At 43.3% G+C, this 22,773-nt stretch overlaps 1 protein-coding gene across 1 annotated transcript in view; it reads right to left on the bottom strand.

The window, feature by feature from the left end:
- Nucleotides 1-22,773, bottom strand: part of LOC133255253 (neurexin-3) — an 887,522-nt gene that overhangs the window by 31,800 nt on the left and 832,949 nt on the right. Inside the window, exon 11 of the mRNA XM_061429773.1 lies at nt 896-1,015. Within this exon, the coding sequence (XP_061285757.1) occupies nt 896-1,015 (120 nt within the window). The remainder of the gene's footprint in view (nt 1-895; nt 1,016-22,773) is intronic.

Genomic DNA, 22,773 nt, shown 5'->3' with positions numbered 1-22,773 from the left:
TCAAATTGATACTTTTCTCTCCAGATTGAAAATTATAATCTTGCTCACCCAAATTATCATCTCATTATATATTCCCTGACTTATTTTCAAATTCCCAAGTCTTATCTAATACACAAAATTGATTCACTGTTGAAGGAAACAGGTAATCTTGTGTGCTTCCTTTATAACTTCCACAATCCTTAGCATATTCCTGACATATACCAGGCTATCAAGAAATGCTTCCTGCTCGAGTGAGGCTCTGAATATTCGTTTATGTATGTAAAGATTCATTCACTTATTCCTTGCCCTCCTAGAATGTAAATTCCACCAGACCCAGGACTTGCCTAATTGCCCACCACCACATTCCCAGCACCATCTAAAGCAGGACTTGGGACACAGTAGGCAGTCAATTAATAATGACTAAATAAATCATTAAATAAATGAATAATTATTCAGCACCTTCTAAGTGTCACGTACTGCTTTTGATACTTACTTGTACCTATAAAGTTTTGAATTTCTTGTTTACCCATCTCCCTCTACTAGAGAGTGACTCATTCAGAAGGGAAGGGACTAGCACTTGGGATGACTGAAGTGGGTTTTGAGTAACTGAACAATAGAAGGATCTCGAGAACTCTGTGTCCTTTCTCCAGACACACACTCCATGCCTAAGGAGAGAGCCCCATCAATATGTAACCACAGTAGTGGAGACGTTTGGCAATACAGATCAGTGAAAAGGGATTCTGAAAATATAGAGGCAGATGTTCTTAGTCTTACCTGAGCTTGTCAATAGAGAACAAGACATGTGACTTCTGTTTAGCAAAATACAAGATTTTCAAAACAAAAAACCCTTTGCTCACTGAATGACCGAGAGGAGTCCAAAAGAAGAGAGAGACAAAGTTCCGCAGAGCTTACTCACCCTCGGCTACATCGTCGTCCACGGTTAACTTAAGGCTTTTTCCTCTCCGCACCACCCGGACGGTGTGCCATTCATTGTCGTTGAGCTTCTGCCCCGCGTACAGGGTCTCTGGGCCTTTGCCTAAGGGCAGTGGTAAGTGCCAAAGTTAGGATCAGTCTTAAAAGTAGTGTTCATGGCATCAGAGTTGTCAGAGCCACACTGGTGCATATGACCCAGCAATGCTCAGGCAGTCAACCCCCTCCAGAGCCCATGTGAGTCTCAGGGACACTCTGCAGAAGTCCCCAATGCAAAATTTCAACTGAATCATAATGGACAGTAACAAATAAGTATCCTCTTTTATCTGTAGGTACAAGACATTTCAAATGGCAATGCAATATTTACAGGAAATAGTAGTCAGCTGTCATTCTGCTTCCCAAAGTCTTAGACTTCAGGTGAATTTCTTGAAGACACAGGAAATTCATTATACATTCTTTTAGAACCATTTGATCACTCAGGTATAATACACCAGTCTGGCTTTCAGAGTTGGTTGAGAAAAGAGCTCTACAATCTATGTTTTTAATTTGACATTTCCATTAACCCATGGTCTTACCAGAATTCAGTGACCATATGAATCGCAATGGTAATCATTACAATAATAATAATGTCAAGGTCTAAACTCCATTATAAATAATGCTCCTGAAGGGAATACAATGGGCCTCAGACTTATTCACTGTTCATCATCTTCCAAAAAGATACAAAGATCTAAAAAATGAAATAATGCAAATTCCAAAACTGAACTTGTTTAGGTGAAAAGAATATTCAGTAAAATGTGCCACTAAATAAAGGAACAAACCAAACTATCCCAGAGGATTCATAATCAAGACGCTCAAGATGACGTTCAAGTGAATCCTTGGAAGAATCGGGTGTTGTGATAAATTATGGTATTTAGGGACAGGAGTTGGCAAGACAAACACTGAGGCATCGAAACAGATGAAGAGGAGAGGAACATCATGTTTCATTCACTACAGAATTGAGATGTAAGTTGAAAAGGCAAAGAAGATTGCGTAGAACCAGAACTCTTTAGAAAAAGTTTGCTCTCTCTACATACATAGCTGATCCCTTGCAGAAAGATGCTGCTTCAATCTTCCTACATTAGTCTTAGTATATGGAAAGTCTTATTTCTGGAAATAACTTGCAAAAAAATAAGAGATGAAACATCTAACTGGGCAACACACGGATTGGCATCTATGGATAGTAGGCATTTGGAAGATTTCAGAAGACCACACACTCTACTCCAGCATATAGGAGCACAGGGCCAGGCACACAGTAGGAGCTTTAATGAGTGCTTGTTGAATAACTGATGTCTACCTAGATCATTATTTCTTCAGAAACAATCAAAATAAGGTCAGTATACTCTTATCTAAGTAATTATGAAACTTATTATATAACTTTCATTAGCTAGTCTTCCCACTCCTCTACCTCCAAGACTGAAGATACTCTGTTGTTTAGGGGAGAAAAGAAAACAGAGTATCACTTGAGTAGAACACTTTTAGGATAGGTAATTTTAAATTAGACCCTTTAATGTTGAGTAATTAGCATTTCCATTAAGTTCTGGTTATTAAGAGTTACGATAGTAGTTGCAGTTTGTTGAAATTTCTTTCTTGAAAAGCAAACAGGCTCTCAAAGTGCAAAGGTTTCTTTTAATCACAAGGTCTTCAGCCGGTAATTTGTGTTTTTTTCAGAAGGTACCTATACTACAAGGGCAATCCATATTTATAAAAATTCTGAGAATTCAGTGAAGAAACTTAGAATGGACCACATACACCCAGAATTCAGTGATGCTGCCATGAGACCTGTGAATCTTGAGAAAAAAAAAATAATTCTATAACAAACAATTTAATACTCAATCTTAGCCTCCATTAAGTATGCCTGTCTTTGATATTATCTAAAATCTATACACTGTAACAGGCTTTTTCCTACATTTTAGCTGGTTAGGTAGCACTGTTCGTGATCTCATCAAGTACAGGTCTAGGAGTGATACGTGTCTGCCCCATGCCCTGCAGTTTAATTATACTTGATATCTCCAACCCCCCTAATCCTCACTGCTCTAAGAGTGGGGGAAAAAAATTGACGCTCATCTCCTTAAAATGGCAGAGAAACAAGTACTGTTTGATATTTATTTTTCAAGCAATAAATAGAGAAATCTCAGTAGGCTTCTGGAAAATGCTTGGCCTCCCAAAGTGGAGAGTCAACAGCGTTTATCTTTAATCAAGCCAAAAAGGTCAATTTGTCCTACTAGAAGGAAAGTGAGGTTTAAACTCAGCTGGAAATGTTCACAAATAGAGGGGAAGAGCACGCCTAACTGGTAGCCTAAGCATAAAAATGGATTGATAAGTAATGCAAGAAGCAGACACCAGCTGAAAATCGAAACAGACCAAGGGACAGGTTTCAGTAATAAGAGGAGTTAGTCTGGGACAACTTCTTTGGCAGATTCAAGCGCAAAGTGTCAGTAAAACAACAAATGGAAAGAGCTCTTTACTGTTAAGTAAACGATGGTCCAGATAAGGAAGAAATCATTGTTTAAGCTGAGCTTTAAAACGTAACTTGTGAGAATGTAAAAAAAAAAAAATATATATATATATATATATATAAATCAAAGCTATTGATTTTCCAGCACTGTCCTTTTCTTTTTAGTAATTTGGAGAAGTATGATCTGCAGTTGGGTACATATTACATGCATCTCCTTTTTTTCTTATAGTTTACATAATAAATATTGATCACAAAGCAATCTTTTGAGGCCCTTTAGACTGCTGAGATCATCAATGTTTTATCTAAATACAGGAAACTAACAAGTTGTCTGACACCCCTTAGCTGAATTTTCCAGGTAATGACACCCATGACTGGAGTAAAGATGCAAAACGAAGATGGAGATGGTGGGGCTGTAGCAGTCAGCGAAGTGGAGCACTGAATCCGTTTGTTATTGCAGAACAGAGAGCTTTCCATGAATCCTTTGAGTAATGCCATACCAATGCCCGTTCAGTACAAACTCACTGCAAACTCGGGTAGCATCCTCTCTTGTAGTTAAGGCTGGTCTCACAGAAGATTCTCTGATGAGCAGGGGACAGAGAATGAAAATTGTGGATGAAGGACACAAGCTAGACTGTTTTCTCGACCTATCCTACAGTAACCTCAAGGAGGCTGGAGCTAAGAATAAAATGAGAGTGAAAATTAGGAGAAAAGTACCCTTTGGGAGAGAAATCATTGCTGATAGCTTGAAAGAAGATGACCCTCAGATATTAGCAGAATGTTCCTTCTATTGGAAGATAGGAATGGAAGTGTGTGGGGGAAATCTACATGTGAGCATTACTAAAGGCACACTTCTTCACAAAGTGGACTGTGGATTTTAATTACTTTGAATCTATTTAGTTGTGTGTTGTTGTTGTTGTTTTTAACAGACCATTCACATTACATGAATTTGTTATTCCCCCCAGGAGCAATATAACCAGAAAAACTACAAAATATCCAAATATTTTGTATTTCAATAATTTGTCGATATACTTCTAAGACCTGTCCAAACCAACTAAACCAGACGGTTTTGCTCATATGCAGGGAGTAGAAATTCCTTCCATGTTCCACAAAGTGCTATTTCTGAAAGTGGGTGGGTAGCGTTTAGGAACTTTTTGTGGGGATAGGAGGGCAGGGATTAAGAGGGACGAACACCTGCACCACACGCACTGAACATCTTACTATTTGTGCAGGAAGGGAAAAGGAACGCCAACCTGATTTCTCTTGGAACTTGCTTCACATGAATCAGGACTCTTACAATGAGTAAAAAAAGATGTAATTCACTCCTTTAGAAAGGTACAGTGCAATGCATGTGATTATACATCTAAATGATATGACAAATACACAAAATGGACTCTATTAGGTTTAATGAACACCAAAAAATATTTAAAGACCAAAAACTTACCTTATTTCCTCTGGCACCTTAGGTTGGGCTAGCTGAGCTATGACACACACTTTACTAAGCCTGGAGAACCATATATTTTATGAATCTTCCTCTCCAGAGAGGAGAGATTCAGCAAGTAAAAGCAGGGGTGAGGAAGAAAAGGGAGGAACTAAAGAATAAGGAGGGTGACAGGGAAGCAGGGAAAACAAGTATTTTATTCATTCCTCCCCCCCCAATTTTCCGGTTCTGCTTGTTTCCTTTGGGCTAACAACCCAACAGAGTGTGAGAGGTGTTTTGTTTTGGGGAAAAAAAAAAATTTTTTTTTAAATCAAAAGAATTCATTTTTGGGGGAAAAAGCTTAAATCATATTTACTTATAGAGCCAGTCTGATGAAACATTTCAAAACATTTCATCCTCACCAGAATCCTCAGGACTCAGGAAGAACTGCCGTACTTCCTGCAACAGATCTGAAAAGCACAAAGGAGGCCTTCCGGAAGCCTGGTATTAGGAGGTCTTCCCATGAGTATGCGAGAAAGACAAGCCACCAAGTCATCCAGGGTGAGCCCATGGTCACTCCTGGAGGCCAGACTCTAGTCAAAACCCAGCACTGATACTTATGGGGCTTGAATAGTTCCATGGACAGTGTAGCTTGGCAGGCTACAGTCCTGGGGATCACAAAGAGGCAGACATGACTGAGCGCACCTGCACACACATGTGCCCATCCACACACGCGCGCACACATATACCCCATCAGACCCACCACGTGCAGCATGCCCATCTCTGGGCTGCCATTCCTTTCCTGTGCTCACCCTCTGCTCTGCTCTTCCAGGTGCTGACAGCGTCCTGCTAGTGACCCCTGACCACACATCGGAGAGTCTATCCACATACTTAACAAACGGTCATGGGTTTTCCAGTTGGTACTAGTGGTAAAGAACCAGCCTGACAATGCAGGTGGATGTAAGAGACAGGGGTTCGATCCCTGGGTGGGGAAGATCCCCTGGAGGAGGGCGTGGAAACCCACTCCAGTGCTCTTGCCTGGAGGATCCCAAGGACAGAGGAGCCTGGCGGGCTACAGCCCGCAGGGTCACACAGAGTCGGACACAACTGAAACAGCTTAGCACACAGGCAGTGGAGCATCAGCCTGGCACAGGCACCATCCCGGGTGTGCAGGATGTGGAAATGAACAAGACAGGCCGGGCCCTCAGCCTTTATAGAGCTCACAGGCGACTTTGGGGTGGGAGATGATGAAGAGTAAAACTAAAATGAAAGAACATGAGAAGCTTCAGACAGGGCTGAGTTCTACGAAGGCAGCAGAACAGGGTAATACGATGAGACTAATTGGGGTGGGGAGTGGGAATAGAGGATTGGCTACAGCGCAGAATGTTCCGGAAAGTCTTCTCGGAGGTGACGACTCTATTCAGGCCCTGTACCAGGTTGGACGGAGAGCTGTTTAGTGAGACGGTACAGTGGAGAAGGAGCCAAGCATGCAAACGCATGAGACGATGGGGACAGCCAGAGGAGAAGCCCAAAATGAGGCTGGCATGTTGGAGGAACAGAAAAAAGCCCATGATGTCTGGAGCTTGTGCCCAAGGGCGAGTGTGTCGCAGGAGAGAAGGCTGCAGTACAGACAGAATCCAGATCACAATCTCTAGAACCTAAAAGTTCTAGAAAGTGTTAGTCACTCAGTCGAGCCCAACTCTTTTCAACCCTATGGACTGCAGCCTGCCAGGCTCTTCTACTCATGGGATTCTCCAGGCAAGAACACTGGATTGGGTAACCATTTCCTTCTCCAGGGGATCTTTCTGATCCAGGGATGAAAACTCCAGTCTCCTGCATTGCAGGCAGATTCTTTACCATCTGAGTCACCAGGGAAGCCCCTATGGAATCTGAATGCTGCTCTACATGTTGCTTTAAATCCTCTCCTTCCCTTGGGAAGTTTTCAACAAGGGAACGAGACTGGATTTAAGTTTTAAAACTCAACTGCAGATGCTATGGATGCACTGGTCCAGAAGAGATGAACAGCGAGACAAGGAGAGGTACTAAAGAGCTTTGCCTTTAAGGCAAAAAAAAAGAAAATGCCATGGACCAGGGGGCCGCCGGTAGAAACAGAAGTGGTGAGGTTTGGATATACTTTTAGAAGCGGGGTCAACAGTACTTGGCGATTGGTTTGGGAGGTGAACTGGAAGTAGGAGGGAGAAAGAGAAGCATCAGGATGACTCCCAGATTTGGGCTGAGAGCCTGGGGGATGGAAGAGAGAGACTCCAGGAAAAGTTAAGACACGACTGATCCTATTAGCCAAGGGAGCGTGCCTCTGCTATTTGTGTCTTTTCTCCCTAACATCAGTCACACTTGGTACCATCTCCCGGAAGCCTCCTGGGGATAAGTGTGGCTGAGTTCACTGCTTGCGTGACTGTCTTAGCACAGGGCTAATTTGCACCTTAAGCCACCACTGCTACTAATGGCGCAAAGTCGCTGAGTTTCTGTTGGCTTTCTTTCCAGTCTCTGCCTCTGTCTGTCTCTCCCCTCTTCCTCCCTCCCTTCCTTTCTTCCCCCTTCCCTGGCCCCCTGCCTCTCTCCCTCCATTCCTTCCTTTTTAAATTTTTTTCCCAGCATGGTTTCAGGTACACGCTCCAGCCCACCCTTAGGAATTGAACAAGGAGTGGCCCTAACACGACAAAGCAAACACTGGCAACTCATTCAATAGGATCTTTATGCATGGTGATCACAGCGTAAAATGGACACGTTCATCCTCCCCAGGAGAACAGAGCAGGACAGTTTTGAAATGGAATGAATCCAGGGCAGATAAATGAACAAAGGACTCCACAAAGGATGAGAAAAAAATTCTCGCTCACAATTTCCTGGCAAATCTCTCCTATAAGTCATAAATTTACAGCCCTGCTTAGGAGGGGTGAGCAGAGGACAATCTCAGGATTTCTCATGATAATCTCTCTCCATGAAGCCACTTTTCAAGAGATGAGGGCAATCTGTGCAGGGATAGGCAGAACGATGTTTTTGCAGATACTGATTCTACTCTTGTTTTTTTTTAAAAAGAGCTTTCTAAAATACACTAGTATTTTTCCTACCACTGTCAGGACATAACTAATACAAATTAGTCTTCCTTTGATTATTTAAAATGCTATTCCAGGACTTCCCTGGAGTTCCAGGGGTTAAGACCCTGCCTTCCAGTATATGGGAGGCGGGTTTGATCCCTGGTCTGGGAGCACCCCCTTGCATCCCATATGCCTTAGAGCCCAAAATCCAAACATAAAACAGGAGCGATATTGTAACAAATTCAATAAAGGCTTTAAAAAATGTTATGCTTTAGGATCTCGCTATGCAATCTTGCTGTTTAGCACTGAAGACACAGATTTGGAAGCTGACAGAGACTCAGCTAAAGAGACTTTAAGCAGGTTATACATTAGAATATGCTCTCCTAACATCCTTCTAATACATTTCCAACTAGTGTTTACTTGTAAACTGACCGTTTTGTGTTGAAAAAAACCAGAATTTTAAACTGTCCAATTATGAACTGAAAGGTCTCGTTCATTACTAATAATTAATATTGTGCTCGAAACAGGGATTAAGAAAGCCAGAAGACACCTTTCACTTTCATATACACTCATGACTGGTCTACCTCCATCCATCACTTCTCAGCCTTCTCCGGCCGTTCCAGCTGGAAGTGGTCACCTCTTCACTAATTCATCAGTACTTTTATACTGTCAGGCATCACTCTCTTCCTTGCATTACAGGTTTTTTTTGTTGTTGTTGTTTTTTAATTCTTAGTGCCTCCACTTTTATGCCCTTTAAGAAAGAACATTCTACCTTGGTAATCCCTAGCAATGAGGCAGAGTGTCTTATACCAAGAAGGTACTCAACGTAATAGAAAAAAAAAAAAAAAAAAAAAAACCTCAAGCAGCAAGTGAATAAACAGAATTGAAGAAATTAAATAACAAATTAGTAGATAGACTGAGGAAAGGAGAAGAAATGATAGGGGAGGTAAAGAGAGTTACAAGCAGTATTTTAGCAACAGAATGAATTGAACCAATCCAGGATGATACTCAATATGGTAATAAATATATATAATTGAATTAAGAAGTAAATACACAGAAGCAGAAGAACAAATAAATGAGAGTAAATTTGTTGAAGATGGAGGAAGAAACGGAAGGAGAGCAGAGATACCTGAACGTTGCCTTTTGACAGCTGAGTGAATTAGACACATTTGAAACTAAATGACACCAGGCAACAGACATAAATCAAAACACTACCTATGTATTCATGCTGCTGCTGTTAAGTCACTTCAGTCGTATCCAACTCTGTGCAACCCCCTAGATGGCTGCCCACCAGGCTCCCCCGTCCCTGGGATTCTCCAGGCAAGACCACTGGAGTGGGTTGCCATTTCCTTCTCCAATGCATGAAAGTGAAAAGTGAAAGGGAAGTCGCTCAGTTGAGTCCAACTCTTCACAACCCCATGGACTGCAGCCTACCAGGCTCCTCCATCCATGGGATTTGCCAGGCAAGAGTACTGGAGTGGGGTGCCATTGCCTTCTCCATATGTATTCATATAGGCACAGTAAAGATATATACAAAACACATATATTTTTTCCCAGCCAAAAGAAAATGTATTCTTCTGGGAAACTCAAACTGGAATGAAGGAAGTACCAAGTACATTGCACACATGATCTTATTTAGGTTCGTATTATGAGGCTGATACAGTTTACCCAATTTTACAAACAAAGAAGTAGAGCAAAGCACCACAAGGTCAAGGTCACACAGCTAGGGACTCAACCCCCAGTCAGTCCACCTGCAAAATCTCTGCTTCTCGTGGCTGCATCAGGGTCACGCCCCTAGACTGTCCCAGTCCAGGTGAATGAGGAGGGGTGAGTCCAGGTGAGTCCGGGTAAAGAACATGGAGGAAATGGGGAACACTGCTTAATTCGAAACAGAAAATCTAATCTGAGGGGGGGTGTCGATGAAAAGTAGCACCTGATTTCACTTCACCTTTTCAATTCCCGAGACTAGGATCCAGACCTAGCACCTGCTGCTGCTGCTAAGTCGCTTCAGTTGTGTCCGACTCTGTGTGACCCCATAGACGGCAGCCCACCAGGCTCCCCTGTCCACAGGATTCTCCAGGCAAGAACACTGTGGTGGGTTGACATTTCCTTCTCCAATGCATGCATGCATGCTAAGTCACTTCAGTCATGTCCGACTCTGTGCAGCCCTATGGACAGCAGCCCACCAGGCTCCTCTGTCCATGGGATTCTCCAGGCAAGAATACTGGAGTGGGTTGCCATTTCCTTTTCCTAGTCCCAGCACTTAGGACTTATTAATAAAGCCAGAAGAAGGTAAAAGCTAATCTTGGAAATGCACGTGAAGGGTAAACACACCCCCACATGCTGGTGCCCCAGCAGGTGACACTTTCAAGGCCCCACATCATGTCCACTCAGCCAAGCTCAGATCTCAGCCACAGGGCAGCGAGCAGTTACTGTGACACACCACCTCCCACCCAGTCTGACCGTTCCCACCTCGAGCAGAGCCAGCTCCCGGGCCTTCTCCTTGTCTGCACACAAGAGGTACAAATGGGGTGGGGGCTGGCCCACAGGGGCAGGGACGGAGCTGAAGGACAAATGTCCTGACCTCCCGTCCATGGGACAGACAGCTCTCAGAGGTGTGTGTCACGGCACCTTCCATCTGCCCCACTTGCACCTGGCTCAGGGCGGAATCCTTGACTGTGGACGCTCACGTCGGTCCGTCTTCTTCCCGCTCCTTCTCTCTGCTCCTGCATTCCTACCTATGGGATCTCTGCCAAGCAAAGCGCCTGACCCAAGTCTTTGTCTCAGCCTCTGTGCTCCCAAGAGGATGAAGACTGTGATGAAACAGGTGGCACGTGCTCCCTTCCTCCCTAGTCACTTACACGGAACAACCACCCTGTGAGATGGGTTGTACCACTTGTCTGATGAGATCCAGAGAGGTTACACGACTTTCCCGAGGTCACAAGGCTGTTATATCATGGCAGGAAATCAAGAGTCCAGGCTTCTGACTCCACAGAGAGTGCTCTTCTTATTGACCTCTAGCTGCCTGAAGTCTATGAAGTCCATGGAGGACTGGGGACCGTGGTCTGAAATCAGCACTAAGGGCACACACGGGGGCTGCGGCCGTGAATTAGCAGTTTGAGATGGGGAGAAAGCGGCCCAGGTCTTTTAGAACAACCACTGCACTGTCGACCCCGGGGACCCACGAGGACCATGAGGACCGTGGAGGGCTGCTGAGAAAGTGCCATCACCATCATTTTATTTTTTTAATGTAAGATCTATTATTATTTATTTATTCTCTGTATATTCTTTTTTTCTGGGCCATGCCACACAGCATGTGGGATCTCAGTTCTCTGGCCCGGGATCAAACCTGTGCCCCCTGCATTGGAAGCACAGAGCCTGCACCACAGGACCTCCAGGGAAGCTCAACCACCATTTTTAATTAATTTAGGTCGATTCAAGACCAAAGTTAAGAGATATGGTCTCCATACCCAAAGTCCCTTCAGGCTCTATGTTTTTAATAATTACCACATCCAAGGTGGGGGCCTTTATTTTAAATATAAAGATATAGTCACTGGCTTTAAAAAAAAAAGAATACCCCAAACAAAGAGTTCTGTGAAATGGCATTTCCATATCAATACCCATGTCTGCAGCACCTCCTTCCCAAAACAGAATGTACTAAATCTATGGTAAGAACAGGAAAGGAATGGCATTTCTAGCCTGTCTTCTTGGGATGGTAATCACAAGGTCTGTTGGCTTATGAGATTGACGACATTAGCTGATCACCCACCGCGGACACAGGCGGTTGCCACACAGAAGGATGCTGTCACCTGAGTGGACCCTCTTATCCCATTAAGGTCTGATTTGTGCACCCGGGGGATCCGGGAGACTGGATTAGCAGAACCATCACTCTATTCTGGTCTTAGTTCACTGAGACGAGGATCCTTCTCCATACTAAACTAATGTGCATGTCAGTTTGAAAACCTGAGACATTATAGCTCCCCATCTCACCAGAAATATCATCTCTCTATGGTCCTTACCAAAATAAAACTTGCAAGGCAAGCACATAGAGGAAAAACATTAAAACCAGAGCATTAACACAAATAGATCAAGTATTTTCATTCAAATGCATTTGTCTCCCTTAAGTAATATAAATGCAACAGGCTCCTTGTGCAGCAAAGCGTGGCCTTGGGTAAGCCATGCAAAGAAGCTTCTCTGGGCACCAGGACTCCTTTCCTTGTGCTGTCTTCATACCTCTGTGCAACGCTTTGGGTGGGTACAGTATGGAAGTTAACCTCAGACTGCTCAGTGCTTTATCCATGTACTCTGAATTCCTGACTCGATTTGGAAAAGGAAACTGTTCCTAATGAAGAGGACAAAACCACCATCCCACCTCCACACTGTATAAAGGAAGATCAGTTTAATGGAGAGGTTCACTTCATGCTATAACAGCACTGTGGAAGTTTCTGGAGGTACAAAGACAAAAAAGACATGCTTACTGTAAGCCAACAGCTCACAGGCTGCTGGAAGAGTTGAGCAAATAAAGACCAATGTGTGGCAGCACTGGGTATAGATGTTTTCCCTGGGTACCCTGGAGATGGGGATCTTAAAAGAAATCAGAGTCATCAACTATCCTTTTCTCTTCATATTTATTTTTTTACACAGGACCATATAGTGCATATGTTTCCCTGGTAGCTCAGACAGTAAAGAATGGGCCTGCAATGAGGGAGACCTGGGTTTGATCCCTGGGTTGGGAAGATCCTCTATAGGAGGACATGGCAGCCCACTCCTGTATTCTTGCCTTGAGAGTCCCATGGACAGAGGAGCCTGGGGGGCTACAGTCCACGGGGTCACAAAGAGTCAGACATGACTGAATGACTAAGCACAGCGCATACAGTTCATATAAGGCAGAGACCAAGGCCTTCATTTCTATATTGTTCTCAACTCTCAACAGTACTGTCCTTGGCATGTACAGTGGATTTTCAAAGTTGAAGGGTGAATGAAAACATTTCTTCTTCTTTTTATACTCATATTAGACTCTATTAAAAATAGCTAACACATATATTTTACTTACCAGACACTAGTCCCTGGACACCATTCTAAGTGTTTCACTAACTAATTAATAGATTAATCCCATAAAGTTATAGAGGTTGATTGTATTGTTGACAGTATGTGCTGCCCCTTCCTACCAACCTTTTCCTAAATGAATCTGTCCTCTCTGGAGGATTGCATTTCCAGTCCCATTAAGTCACACATTTTGTGTGGCTTGCTTCATAACCAAAGAAAGGTGAGCAGAAGTGTCTCAGGCCACTTAGAAGGTTTAAGAGCCATCACGTCACATCCAGCTCTCTTTTCCCCTTGCCGCAATCTTCGAGGTGACATATTAGGGCCTCTTCTTCAGCCCGGGTCCAGAAATGAAGAGGACACACAGCTGGGCTGCAGCAGAACCACAATGGGCAGAACCAAGAAGATACGGGCAGGCATTTCTGACTGCAGTGCAAGTGAGCAGAGCTGAGCTGCCAATGTCCACACTTGAACTTGAGGAAACCGAGGCAGAAAAACGTTCAGTCAGTTCTCTAGGGCCATGTAAGTAATCATTGCTGGGATCTGAAACTGGCAACCTGGTTCCAATTTGCCCTTAAAGACTATGCTGTACAGCCACTCTTAGCCAAGGGATGGACTCGACGGACATGAGTTTGAATGAACTCCGGGAGTTGGTGATGGATAGGGAGACCTGGCGTGCTGCAATTCATGGGGTCGCAAAGAGTCAGACATGACTGAGCGACTGAACTGAACTGAACTGGACTAAGGATGGCTAAGGACGAATGCTCGGAGAGCATCACTGACTCAAGGGACACGAGCAAACTCTGGGAGTTAGTGAAGGACAGGGAAGCCTGGTGTGCTGCAGTCCATGGGGCCGCAGAGTCGGACACAACTGAGCAAAAACAACAAGGATGAATCCCCACAGTGAAATATTCTACACATGCCCTCAAGGGAAAAATGCATAACTACTAAATCAATGGAAACACTTTTCATTTCTGGGTGGAGAGAAGATGAACAAAGGCAGAGGAAAAAAAACAGAAGGCAAAATAAAACAGGAGAAGAGAGACACATACAGAGAAAATGACAGGGGAAAGCAACAGATTAAGAGGAATCTCAATATTTGTCAAACTGCTCAGAGGCAAATCTCTCTTCTGGAAAAAAAATAATAAAACTCTTAAGATTTTTAATCTCTAAAATGCTGCCAGAACAAAGAACAAATAAAAATGTTTAGAAGTATGCATTTTGGAAATTATCTGGGTTTCCTTCCCACTTTACTAAAATATACTCCTCAGTTCGTATAGGCTGACAGGAAGCACATCTCACCCAGCGGGCTGCCATTTACATGCATGGAACGGTATTATCATTTTTCAGATTTTTCAGAGCTGTTAGGAAGTAATCTAGGCCGGTGGATCTCACATTTTACACTTGATAAGAAGCATCTGTGGATAACATTAAGAATTCAGATTCTGGGACTCCAGACATGTTGTCTTTTGCCAACCTTGACTTCTCAACTCTCGTTTTCCTATTTCATTTTTCCCAGGTTTTCTCCTAGACACACTCTATTTTCCCAACCCTCTCTTTCCTCCAGGAAAGAGAAATGACCTCTTAAGGTCATGTCCACCCAGTTCTGCAGGCCATTAAGCTGGCAGTCATCTTGGAGTTTTCTTTATCCACACCTCCTGCACCCAAACCAGAGCCCGGCCAGGCAGTTCGACCTCCCGTGTTCTGCCTGAGTCTGTTCTCTCTGTGTGAGCACAACCCTAGCAATACCTGTCTATCAACCACACAGTGGTCAGAACTACTATCCTTCAACAGAAATGTCCTCATGACAATTCCCACTTAAACTCTCCAAAGGGCAATAAATGTCTAGGTACAATGAAAGCATCCAGAGTCCTTGGGGATCTGGCCCCAGCATAAATTTTTATAACCTCACTTCTCCTACCAAATATAGCACTCCAACTGCACCAGCTTGCTCCCAGTTATTTCATCATAGCTTAACCCTATGCGCTCTCAAAATCTAATTCAAATATTGCCACTTTGAAACTCTCCACACCAATTCCTTAAACTCCCTAGAACTCTATTTTTGTCTACTCTATAGTAGAGAACAAGAACAGGAACTACTTCTCAAGGTTTTCTGAGTATGAATCAAGATACTGTGTGTAAAATTTCAGAGTGACAAATGGCTACTACATGCTAAGGGAATATTACCAATTATAGTGATGGTTTAAGTATCTTTCTTGCTACCATGTATATGATTAGGAAACCCGCATTCAAGGCCTGAAATAGAAGCCCACAGCAAAGTGATACTTGAACAGTTTTGTATGATGGGAGACATCCTTAATGCAACACCATCACATCACAAAATCAACTTGAAACTTGACATCTGCACGAAAGTGATAGTTTTCACGAACGTTTCTTCTCTCCCTTCCTCTCCTCTCCCCTCTTCCTCTTCCCCAACTTCCCTTCTTCCCTCTCTACTATTGGTTGAAAAAGAAACAAGGAGGTAGAACCAAAAATATCTGCTGTTTACAGGCTGCCTAGTACGGACCAAGGGCTTTCCTGGTGGCTCAGAGGTGAAGAATCTGCCTGCCAATGCAGGAGACATGGGCTTGATCCCTGGGTCAAGAAGAGTCCCAGGAGAAGAAAATGGCAACCCACTCCAGTATTTGTGCCTGGGAAATCCCATGGACAGAGGAGCCTGGCGGGCTACAGTTTATGGGGTCACAAAGAGTGGGACATGCCTGAGCCACTAAAAACAAAAACAGGAGATGGACCAAGCACCGGTTTTCTACATCCCACTTAACTCTCATGAGCAAAGCTGTCTAATACTGTATGAAGTTTTGAATTCCTCTTATTTTACAGGGGAAAAATTGAGGCTCAGAGAGCTTAAGCAACATGGATAAGACCATTTAGATTGAAAGTAGCAGAAACCAGATTCAATCCTCTATCCCTGTGACTCCAACAGCAGCGCTTTCTTCATATACCTCAACCTTCCCACGAGCCAAATATCTTCATTAGACAACATACTAGCATTTGAGATCAACTTCAGTGGCTGTTAAAATCATATTGCTTATGGCTCATTACACTATCTACTCAGATGACCTTTCAACCCAGCATGGGTCCCTTGGAGCCGGAACACAACCTCACAGCTCCCTCTACTATTCTCTAACCCAAAAGCAAGCTCAGATTTTCTAAGACTCTAAACAGTGCTTTCTTTCCACACTCCTTTTGCTAATAGTGGGTCTTTTAGAATGTAGGGCACTAAAATGGAGTCCTCGCCCATTCCAGAGGGTAATTCGTCCCAGAGATGGCATAGGATGAATAGGGTGAAGGGCTGCGGGACAGCAGGAGGGATGATGGAACAAGAAATAACTGTTATACTTTGCGTTGGGCTTAATACATAACTGTCTTATACTTAACTTACACCATAACAGGATAGTTAACCATTACAGTTTGTGTTGGGATTGAGAAGGAAGAACTGTGAAGTAAGCACTCTGACCCCACATTATAGATGATGGGATTAACACACAGGGATGCTAGGTTATCCTGGCCAAGGGCTAACTGTTAGTACGTAGATCCAAAGCCAAGTCTCTCTGAGCGTCAAGCCCTCAGCCTTATATTAAACTGCCTTCTGGATGGATGTTCAACGCATGAGTGTGCAGGCAGGACCAGGTGAAGGCACCGGTGCTGCCCCCGCAGTGGGGAGCAGGAGTGGAGGTGGGGGAACGCACCCTGGCAGGGGAACCAGAGATGAGCAGGAGTGGAGGTGGGGGAATGCACCCTGGCAGGGGAACCAGAGATGAGCAGGAGTGGAGGTGGGGGAATGCACCCTGGCAGGGGAACCAGAGATGCTTCTCTGAACTGATTCTCAGGCTGGGTGAGAATGAGGGTGGATGTGTGAGGCAGCAGAAAAGTCCCCAGGAGCAGTATGGATGAGGAAAGATAAAACTCCTGTGGACTCTGGATCATGCTTCTGGGGGAGGGACATGTGCTTATTTGGGGTACTTGATTATTCAGTGAATTTACATGGACCAGGACTTGCTTTGTGGGAATTCAAGGGTACCCCAGCTGGAGTTGAGGTGGGTCATCCCGGGACTCAATAACCTATTTGCCATTGATTTTGAGGTCATGGTGGCTGCACACTTCATGTGGCCAGAGACTGTGCCAATCTTTTTTTAAGTTCTCATCTAAGGCTGAGACATAGTCATGACTGAAAATGCACTGATATGAATGCACACAAACGCAGTTTATGGACACTGAAATTCAAACAGTGCATGAACCAACACGCTCTAACATGGAAACGGGGGGCACAGTAGTTAGGTGCTTATTACATCTAATTATCCTGTTTGAAGTTACTCACGCTCCATCTGCCTCAAATCTTTGTTGTGATTCGTACAACGTTGTCATTTAATCCAGTTCCCTTGGGATCAATGGAAAAAGAAGTTCTAATATAATCTCACACGCAGTACATGCCCAATAGATTAGTGCTACTTGCTATTATTACGCATTTATAAAGCATATGTAAGTGATTTTTTAAAATAAAGTAGTAGGAATAAATAATACTTTGTATAAAACATTCAAAGGAAAAAAATGAAGGGAAAGAAAGTCCCGTAAGGACTGAATTTTAAAGTGACAAGTGTAAAAATCCTGCTTACTCCAAGAACAAATATCCCCCCAATGGTAGCACAGTAGCATTCATTTATTTGTTATTAAATATTCATTAACTCAATAACTCAGAAAACACTGCTCATTTATAACATGTGAGGCTTTGGCTAGTGACTGAGGATAATAGGAGAAATTTATTAAAATCCCTGAATAAAAGCTGTTCAGAGTCTAATGTAGGAAAGAATAGCATAAAAAATGCAATAGTGTTTTAAGTGCTCAAAGCTAGCATGTGCTTCTTATACTTGACCTTAGGAGCGCAGTGAGAGGGAGGAGGTATTTGTGCATGTGTGTGTGTGTGTGCACATGTGTTTGCCTTTTGGCCTGCATTTCGGATTAAAATGATAGTGGTGTTCAAGTAAGACTTCCTAGAAAAAGCCATACTTACACTTCTGAACGGATTAACAGGAACTAGTGCTCCAGGGAGATCATAGAACATTCTGGCCATAATGCAGACGAGTGAGAGGTGTGCAAATTCAGGGAATACGTGTTGCTCTATGTGACAGGAAAGTGGAGGGCGCTGGTGAGGAGCACTGGGAGATGAGACTAAAAGAGTACCAGACTGGATCATATAACATACGGAATACAATGCTATTTTGCATCTTCTTTTCTAGACCAAAAAAGAGTTCTTGAAATATCTTAAACAGGCTGTAGTGTGTGAATGCTGTAATATTTAGGATTACTCATGGGTTGGAAAGATCCCCTGGAGAAGGGAAAGGCTACGCACTCCAATATTCTGGCCTGGAGAATCCCATGGACTGTATAGTCCATGGGGTCGCAAAGAGTTGGACACGACTGAGCGACTTTCACTTGCACATTTTCCTATGGATTACGATAAAGGCAAATGGGCTGAATAAAACTCATACAATGGGTTAAGTGTAGAGAGCAAATGGAAACCTCTGACCCCTGTCAAACATACAGAACCTAAAGAGAGCATGCGCATGTGTTAGGTGCTCAGTCGTGTCCAAGTCTTTGTGACCCTATGGACTGTAGCCCGCCAGGCTCCTCTGTCCATGGGATTCTCCAGGCAAGAATACTGGAGTGGGTTGCCATGCCCTTCTCCAGGACTCAGGAATTGAACCCTGCTCTCCTGCACTGCAGGCAGATTCTTTACTGTCTGAGCCACCAGGGAAGCCCAACAAGAGCATATGTATTTTAAATAAAGATAAAAAGACTGGACCAAACAGAGAGGTACTTGTCATAGAAAGGAATGCGAGGACCAGTAAACCAAATACATTTTATAAAGCTTAGACCAAGCCTGATTGACAGTTTTCATCCCTAAATTTATCAGCTCATCAGTGACACTCATTATGACCCCATATTTTCTCTGCTTGAGACACACAGATAAAACCTGTATGCGGTTACTAGGCTAATGGGTGAGCTACAGCTGTGGCCAGATCTATTTGCTCTTGTATCTCCATCCCAGCTCTCCAGTAGGACAACTGTGTGATGTCCTCAGCTGCCTTCCAGCTGCTGTAACCCCCCTATTAACCTCAAGTCTGGTCCTTGTAACCAGTCATCACCAGGAAAGGATGATACGGCAGACAGCGAACTATATGAACACTGTGACCAAGGATCCGGGCATAGCAGTCTTATCATCTCACTTATTATCCTAAGTGTAATCATCTGCCTGATTTCTTTCCCCTTCCTTCTGTGTACTTTAAGTGATTTAATGAATGACATAATTATACATCTTAATTTGGTCTATGAGCATTCTGCTCCATGACCTTTAGGGCAGCCCGCTTGAGTATACTGGGAGTGATTCCCACATAGGGAATGATACGATTAGACAATAGTTTTAGAAAAATTGCTATGGCCCTTCAAGTGTAAAGTTTAAAAGGGGAGCAAGGCTGGAGGTAAAGACCAATTCCTGAATCCCTTTTCCAGCCAATGAAATGCAACTCAGATTTCACAAAGGAAAGGTTAGACAGGAGATAAAAGCTCTAGTCTCACACAAGAGAAAATGTCCCAAAGACCACAATTCTTTATTGTTAAACCAAAATAAACTCAATTCCTAAAAATACCACAAAGTCCATGCAAAAACCACTTAGGAGGTAAGAAAAAAAAAAAAAAAACTAATGTCAAATAAAAGCTGAGATTCCTCCACATCCAACCAAGAGGGTCCACCCTTCCTGTACACCGATGGTGTCAGGACAGCTTGCAGAGTTAATGGCCCATGGCAATTACAACACAGTTCTATAACCTCTCCTGAAGGCTGCCAAGATACCCCAAAGAAACTGAAAATGGCATGCTAAAAACACCAGGGTGAGGAAATGGTCGAATGATAATCCAAATGCCTCACAATGAGTAGTGAATGGGGCGGCGGGAGGGCATGAAAGAACACTGGTTTCAAACTAGCCAAGCTTGGCTTCAAATTCCTGCTTGGAAAGTACTAGCTGTGGGACCTTGGGCACACACCTAAACGTCTCTGAGCAAACTTTCAATGTCTCAGAGTTGCAAACTGGTATAAACCACTGCTTTCGTCTAGGAGCTACGCTGAGAGATACGTGAGATAAATAACAAATGTGTCCAGCTTGTCTAAATGTGACTGTCATCCTCTTATTTCTCCAGTCTCTGTTTTATCCCAACACTAAAAATGTTTTCCTTTAAGCATCCTAACGCCATTGGTATGTTACTAAGGAAACTTCCCTAGAGATAAGCAAAGCCAGCATTGGGGTCATTTAGATTTAAGCAGTTGAGCTTTAGAGAAACTCCAGCAAACTCTCCTCTCCAGGGAACATTGTTCAGCCACAAACCTTGGGGTGCTTTAAGAAGCTTACAAATTCCTCTCAGAGTGAATTCAACTTTAAGACCACTGTGTGAAGCCAGTGTCATTTACAAGGGCCTAAGAGATGGAAAATTTCCCAGTGATATCTTCTGTTCTAAAGTCTCTCACAGTCTCATAAAACATGCTTCTATTTCTAATTTTCTCCTGGCATTTCTTTTCTAAAATTACAATTTTTCAACCTAACTAAAAACATCCTATTATTGTTAGATGTGGAAAAGGAGAAGATGAATTTGCGAGGCTAATGATATGATGTGCACTTCAGATGGGTAATTTAGCCAAACAAAGAAACTGAGCAGCCCGTGCTCTGCTTCTATAAAGGAATATTGTATCAGATGAGCCCCTGCAGTTTCAAAGAAGGATGAAACACACAGGAAAGAAGCAAGCTTAACAGGCAAGGCATCACCTACAACAAAGGAAGGGGAGACACGTACCACTAACGTACTACCTGAGTAAGCACAGGTACCCCCAAAATACCTGTGCAACGAACCCGTAAAATGGAGATGAGAAAACTCTAGAAATTCAGAAGGTGACTTGAAGATGATCAAGTCCAGTCCTGTTTTATCTTTGACTAAGGTTAAAAGGCAGGAAAAGGTTAAGTGACGTGACCAAATTCCTAGAACTAGTAACAGAGTGGGAGTCTGGGACTCTGGGAAATCACTCCAGTGGCCTCTCTATTATGACATGAGTAATGGTCTTCCCTTTTAATTGGCCTGGTGTGCCGGAGGCCATGGGGTTGCAAAGAGTCAGATATGACTGAGCGACTGAACTGAACTGAACTGAATGGTCTTCCCTTGGTGGCTCAGTAGTAAAGACTCTGCCTGCAATGCAGGAGACGTGGGTTTGATCACTGGGTTGGGAAGATCCCTTGGAGAAGGAAACGTCAACCCCCTCCAGTATTCTTGCCTGGAGATTTCCATAGACATTGGAGCCTGGAGGGCTACGATCCATGGGGTCGCAAAAAAGTTGGACACAACTGAGCAACTAGACAACTCTTCAGAGTAACCGAGGCTGAGACAATGGGAACACCTGTTGGGAATGTAACCAATGTTTTCTTTTAAAGTGAGGTACAATTAAGAAATAATAAATCACACATATCTAAGATGATCAATTTGACAACTTTTGACATAAGAATAGATGAATGAAATCATTACTCAATCAAGATAAGGACAATATCCTTCACCCCCAAAAGTTTCCTTACATCAATTTATAATCCCTTTTCTCATGCCTCTCTCTAGGTAATCAAAGATCTACTTTGTCACTACAGGTTCATTTGCACTTTCTAGATTTATATAAGTGAAACTGTACAATATGTACTCCTTTTGTCTGACATCTTTAATCATGAGCACCGTTCATTCATTTGTTCTAATAAACATTCTATGAAAAGCGATGGTGGGAATACTTGGCCTGCAGGTTGTAGGTTGTCAGCAGCTGCTCTAGTTGTAGACCCCACATGCTTATTTCTGTGGTACGCCCCATCCACCAGAGGGTACTGGAGGGCGAATATGACTGACTGTGGCAGGACAGGCAAAGCGGGGAGGGCATTTGTGTTTGTGCGCACTGGGGAGCAGATGGAATGTGAGCTATGCAGTGAGAGAGGAGGTAGGAAAGACAGTAGATTGTGGCTAATGCTAAGGATAATCACAACGGTGTGGTCACTCACCTAGAGCCAGACATCCTGGAATGTGAAGTCAAGTGGGCCTTAGAAAGCATCACTACAAACAAAGCTAGTGGAGGTGATGGAATTCCAGTTGAGCTATTCCAAATCCTGAAAGATGATGCTGTGAAAGTGCTACACTCAATATGCCAGCAAATTTGGAAAACTCAGCAATTGCCACAGGACTGGAAAAGGTCAGTTTTCATTGCAATCCCAAAGAAAGGCAATGCCAAAGAATGCTCAAACTACTGCACAATTGCACTCATCTCACACGCTAGTAAAGTAATGCTCAAAATTCTCCAAGCCAGGCTTCAGTAATACATGAACTGTGAACTTCCAGATGTTCAAGCTGGTTTTAGAAAAGGCAGGAGAACCAGAGATCAAATTGCCAACATCCACTGGATCATCGAAAAAGCAAGAGAGTTCCAGAGAAACATCTATTTCTGCTTTATTGACTATGCCAAAGCCTTGGACTGTGTGGATCACAATAAACTGTGGAAAATTCTGAAAGGGATGGGAATACCAGACCACCTGAACTGCCTCTTGAGAAACCTATATGCAGGTCAGGAAGCAACAATTAGAACTGGACATGGAACAACAGACTGGTTCCAAATAGGAAGAGGAGTATGTCAAGGCTGTATATTGTCACCCTGCTTATTTAACTTCTATGCAGAGTACATCATGAGAAACGCTGGGCTGGAAGAAGCCCAAGCTGGAATCAAGATTGCCGAGACAAATATCAATAACTTCAGATATGCAGATGACACCACCCTT

This window comes from Bos javanicus, chromosome 10 (genome assembly GCF_032452875.1).
Source record: "Bos javanicus breed banteng chromosome 10, ARS-OSU_banteng_1.0, whole genome shotgun sequence".
Taxonomy (NCBI): domain Eukaryota; kingdom Metazoa; phylum Chordata; class Mammalia; order Artiodactyla; family Bovidae; genus Bos; species Bos javanicus.
The sequence above is the reverse complement of the archived record's forward strand: the minus strand, read 5'-3'. Positions and strand labels throughout refer to the sequence as shown.